This window comes from Centruroides sculpturatus, unplaced genomic scaffold (genome assembly GCF_000671375.1).
Source record: "Centruroides sculpturatus isolate CEXI.00-Female unplaced genomic scaffold, Cexi_2.0 scaffold1443, whole genome shotgun sequence".
In the NCBI taxonomy this organism is placed as follows: domain Eukaryota; kingdom Metazoa; phylum Arthropoda; class Arachnida; order Scorpiones; family Buthidae; genus Centruroides; species Centruroides sculpturatus.
In genome coordinates, this window is record NW_019385574.1 from 119,262 (window position 1) to 124,656 (window position 5,395).

Genomic DNA, 5,395 nt, shown 5'->3' on the forward strand with positions numbered 1-5,395 from the left:
GGATTGGTACACCGACTTCACATCTAAATTTTTTAATTTATATGACGAAGTAACTAAGATGATAATATGTTATTATTGTTATTTAAATATAATTATCCTTATCTTTTAAGTACCGTACCTTATTTTGTAGAGTTGAAAAATGTTTTACTGCATTTCATACAATATCTGTTGGAAAGTCAGCATTTGATTTAGTCCAAAAACACAGTTTTTTCTTCGCGCAATGAAAATTATAAATATTATTATTCTTATTGCCTTCATTAAAATATTAAGCAAAGCCTATTTTTATTTGAGGTTAAATTTTATAATAAAAATTTTAAGAGTCGGTGCTAAATGTTTGAAATATCCTGATAAAGTTGCCAATTTACGATAAATTTCCTGAGTCATTAAATATTTTAATGAATAAGTTTAGGTATATAAACACTAAGGAATGTTTAATATCTGAAAGAAAAATGCATATAGGATTGGTTTGGATTATGGAATAAAGCGAAGCAAGAGCCTCTCGAGAGGACTTTCTACAGGAAATTAATTGGCTTCAATTTAGGTGTTCGACACGTGGCTATGATTTGTCTGTAATTTTTATATTCTTTATTACAAATATAGGAGCTACCTTTGTTTTATTTATAAGTTCTTATTCGTGCTCATTTCTCTATTGCCCTTAATTCTCTTTCAAGGCTGTGGAGTCGCGTAAAAATCTACCGACTCCGACCAGGGGCAGACTTGTTACCGAAAGAGACCCGGAAATTCTGATGTCATCACGTGACATCAAAATAAAAGGTTCAATAAATAGAGTTCTAATAAATATAGAACGTAGAAACTTTTTATTCCAAAGCTAAAAGACTCCTCTAAGTAATGACACAGTCAATATATAAATATGTATTCGAAAATTTTTACTTTTCTGGCTGTTATATATAACAGAGGGAAAGTGTAACACTCGGTCAAAAAATGACACTTTCCAAATTTTTACGTTTTTGGACTCTGGACACCTTGAAATTTCGAGATATGCAAAAGATTCGAGGTTTTTTTCTATATGTGTGGATGTTAGACTGTGTTGGGGAGCATGATTTTGTTCACCCTGTTTGAAGCCTAATAATTTCTGTGGTCAGAGTGGTTAGAATCGGAGTCAGATGGTTTAACACAGGAGTTAGTTATTAAGCGTCAATGTGGTTGAACTAAATCATGTCCCCATACACATTCTAACATCTTAGGCGAGAGCATCTTAACGGGCTTTACTGTATTATAAAATGACAAAAAACTTACTTTGAGGGTAGAGACGGGTTTTACTTTTTATTTTTAAAATTTTGAACGCTAATAACGAGTAAAATATTCATTAAGACATATGACCAGGGCTGTGGAGTCGCGTAAAAATCTACCGACTCCGATTCCGACTTTTCCTTACCATCCGACTCCGACTCATTTTTCATATACATAACAAGTTGGTAAGTAAAAGGGAGTCGGAGTCGGCGGATTTTTTGACAACTCCGACTCCGACTCCACAGCCCTGCATATGACACATGACCCATTTTATGTCTTCACCCTGTCGACCTTTGATTAAGAATCAAAATTTAATAGTATTAATGCCTTTTATACACAAGCTACAGTGTCACATTTCGTTTCTTAAACTTTACCCATTCTGAGACATTGTTTAATATCTCAGAAGAGAAAATAAAGAAATTAAACAAATTAGACGCCAACACACACACGCGTGCGAATTTTTCCTCTTTTATTGACTTTTTTGGTGGTTCGGGAGATCTCCAAACGTGTAGATTTGCAAAAGAAACCTGGAGGGTCAAATATGACATGACTTCAATACTTTTCCGTTGTATATATACATAACAAGTTGGGAAGTAAAAAGGAGTTTTGGTGTTTTAGCCGGACTCTACGACTCCTACTCCGACTCCACAGCCCTGACCTCTTTTAAAAAATAAAATAAAATTTTTCATGAACATTAAAAGCGCACATTAAATTTATGTCATTTAAAAAATAAAATAAACGAAAGTCTATTTAAAATAATATAGAAAAAATTTATTTATACAAAGTCTATCATTATTGAATTTATATATTACAGAGATGTAAATACAAGATTTTGTATAAATTAATCTTGGCAGAGAAAGTTTTCAAGTTCAGTTGCGGTAAAGACGAAATATTATTTTTCAGCTTACGTTTTCTTATCTGCATATAAACAAAGAGACGTATATTTTAATTATTTTAATATGATAAAATTATAATTTAATAAAACATATATGCATTTACTTACTCATTTAACCTTTAAATTTTCCGAATCCTCCATAACCACCAAAACCTCTTCCAAACCCACCGAAACCTCTTCCAAATCCTTTTCCGTATCCACCGCCGTATCCACCATAACCACCGTATCCACCGCCGTATCCACCATAACCACCGTAGCCACCTCCGTATCCACCATAGCCACCATATTTAATAGCCAAAGCTGCCATGATGACAGCAGATAAAACGAATAATATAAACTAGAAAATAGTATTGTTATTAAATCTTATATTTATCTTAAAAATGAGTATAATGTTTGTTTATATAAATTGTAAAAGTAGTTATACTAGAACTTACCAAAGTCTTCATATTGGAAACCTTTGAGATAATACAGTTTTCGATGTACTGTATAATGAATGCTAAGTTACATTTTTTGGGCCTATATATATTCGTTTGAAAGGTTAAATTTCGGAGAACGAATTAACAGTTTTAAAATCCTGTCCAATAAAACTAGTGAAAAATTCCCGGTTGTTTCGAAAGAAATTTGAAGGTCGTACACTCACCTAAATGACGTCGCAATTTACTATACAAAGGTCGAAGAATCGTCCACATAAAAATGTCTAAAAGACACCGATTAATTGGGATTCCCGAACTTTCGTGGATTTACAGGGGGGCAACCATGAATTTTGATTTAGCTGAAAATTCCCCTTTTCACAAAACTTTACGAATCGTTGATTTCGATTAAATAATTTCATTCAAAAATCTTATTTCCTGTAAATTTATCCAGAGATTAATGTTTGTACTTTCAATTTGACGGCCGGATGGCCGAGCAGTAGGGTAGCTGGCAGTCTATCGCTCGGAGGGGACCCGGAAGATCCGAAAGCACCCCTAAAATTGTTCGGGGGTATATGTCGGATCCCCTCCCTCGCCATCTCCATCGTAGGCCTGGCCGAACTCGTATTGAGCCTGTTAAAAGGGCCCTCTTAATTAATGTTCACAGGGCGGAGAGTTTAAAAAAAAGTACTTCCATTTAACTAAACTTTATTTCTATAGAGATAAATATTATGAAAATTTCTTTACGTGCTTTAATATCTTAATTGCAACTCAAATACATTTAGTTTGTTGATAACAATTAAGGTATTGTTATAAGTTGTTTGTTCGTTAAGTCACGACAACGCAATACTTAGGCGATCTGCCTAGATGGGAGGTTTTTTAAGGGTAACTAGTCCCTATTCAGGCATTAAAAACGTGCAGAAAACCCGGAAAACTCCCGTTCTGGCGAGGAGAGAACCCACAACGAACGCCCAGTGTTTAGGGAATGGAACCGCTTGGCCACTGATGGGCCTATTAATATTAATTCTAAAGTATTTGTAAAAAAAATGATGATTTTACAAGTTTCTATTGTGATTGTTTTGACATAGCCTGTATACTTTTTAAATTAATTAATTTTTTATAATTAAATGTTTACTAATTTCTAATGTTTTTTATTTAATATTTCTAAAAATTTAATTTGATAATATCATTTATATTAACGATAATAATAAATAAATTTAAAACGTCATAAAACAACTTGTAATTTACAAAACGTAAATAAGTATTGTTATAAACAAAACAATATTTTACTGTAAAATGTCCTTGAATTTTTTTTTTTTTTTTTGCAATTTAAAACACATTTTATGAGAATATTGATTAATAAAATTCGAATATAATTTTCAGATATAGAACAATTGTTTGAAGATAATTGTTTGGGGGATTTTTTCATCATAAAAATTAAAAAGAAAATGTTCAAACATATTTAACAGAATATTATGAATTGTCATAACGTAATGAGGAGGATCCAGGAGGCCCGGGCTTCTCTTAATTTTATAAATAAGTTAAAGGAAATATTAAATAATACAGGTAAAAGATTTGAATGCGGCAAACCTACAGTACAGTAATTATATACATGTATATATAATCTTTTTATCCACAGCTCTAGTGGCAGATCGAAAAGTCCCAGGAATTTTTTATGGGGTAGTTTGTCCTGAATTCGTAGGGCCTCCTTTCATACCCTTCGGCCGCCCCATTGCGGGCCTGGAGGAACTCAGAATAAGCTTGAAAAAGAGCCCTCTTAGTGTCCACAGCGTAGGAGGTAAAAATATGTCGGTTTGCACGCTTTAATTCAGACCTCCCGTAATATAACGGCAATTTATTTAAAATATCATTAAAGATTTTATAAGAAATAATGTATCTTTTTGAATATTAATTTATATGAACATTCAGAAACAAACTAAAATAAAATTTAAAGAATAAGATAATTTTATCAAGTATTTTTTTTTCTTTTTGTTGTCTTAAAAGGTAATGTTTTAAAATAAATTTTAAGTACATTTTCATTTAAAGAAAAAAAAAATACTTTTATATTTTCCTCGCGTGCATAAACGCAATTTAACTGAAGCTTACTTTTACCTGGAAGTAGCCTGGAGCACTTTTTGACAAAAGTACAGTAAAATGATGCAATAGCAAAGCTCTTAAAATTTATTTTATATAACATAAACTTGATAATTAAATTAAAATGAAATTTTTAAATTAATAATCTTTATGGAAAAATTACTTTTTCATTATCAATTTCAACTTGTATTTCAGAAAATTTAAATCAATTTTTTAATTTATTTAAAATAGTGATATAAAATTATAAGTTTACACCTTTGCCCAGATCATTTCTCTTATGACCTTTATACTTAAGACCTTGAAAATTGTAATTGTATGTATGAGTTAATTGCAATTTTATTTTTATAGATATGTTCGTAACTAAGGACAAAAGGGGGGAAAAAGGTTATTTAATGGATTAATTAATGGCAAAAGACTATTATTTTGTTGAAAAATCGATATTTTAATTTTTATTTTCGTTAAATTATGTCAAATTTATTACGAAAATTAAATTTAGATTTAATAATTTATAATATTATCGTTGTCTTTATAATCAATTGAATATCAAATATAGATTCTATAGACAGTTCTTTGCGAATAAAATATAGTAGACCCCCTATAACACCGTTGCTAATTCCGTGTTATATGATTTCCATGTTGTACGAGTCACTTAGATTTTACAAATACGTGTGCCGGGCTGTGAACGGCTCACGTATTTGTAAAATCTAAGTGACTCGTACAACATGGAATTCATATAAAACGGAAT

The 5,395-nt window shown here is 31.1% G+C and overlaps 1 protein-coding gene and 1 long non-coding RNA gene across 3 annotated transcripts; one reads left to right on the forward strand and one right to left on the reverse strand.

The window, feature by feature from the left end:
* Nucleotides 1-2,153: 2,153 nt before the first annotated feature.
* Nucleotides 2,154-2,916, reverse strand: LOC111640253 (neuropeptide-like protein 31). Of its 2 annotated transcripts, XR_002759242.1 has the most exons (4): nt 2,787-2,916; nt 2,581-2,662; nt 2,255-2,483; nt 2,154-2,169 (listed from the first exon to the last, which is right to left on the reverse strand). XR_002759242.1 is itself a non-coding variant. In XM_023386253.1 (3 exons), the coding sequence occupies exons 1-2, from the start codon at nt 2,590-2,592 to the stop codon at nt 2,259-2,261; spliced, it is 237 nt and encodes a 78-aa protein (XP_023242021.1). In that variant the 5' UTR covers nt 2,593-2,655; the 3' UTR covers nt 2,154-2,169; nt 2,255-2,258. The 2 variants fall into 2 exon arrangements, 1 of the variants encoding a protein (XP_023242021.1); XM_023386253.1 differs by lacking the exon at nt 2,787-2,916 and having other exon boundaries at nt 2,581-2,655.
* Nucleotides 2,917-3,470: 554 nt separating this feature from the next.
* LOC111640254 lies at nt 3,471-4,435 on the forward strand. Its single transcript, XR_002759243.1, has 3 exons — nt 3,471-3,587; nt 3,940-4,122; nt 4,196-4,435. It is a non-coding gene; the product is annotated as an uncharacterized LOC111640254 (long non-coding RNA).
* Nucleotides 4,436-5,395: the final 960 nt, after the last annotated feature.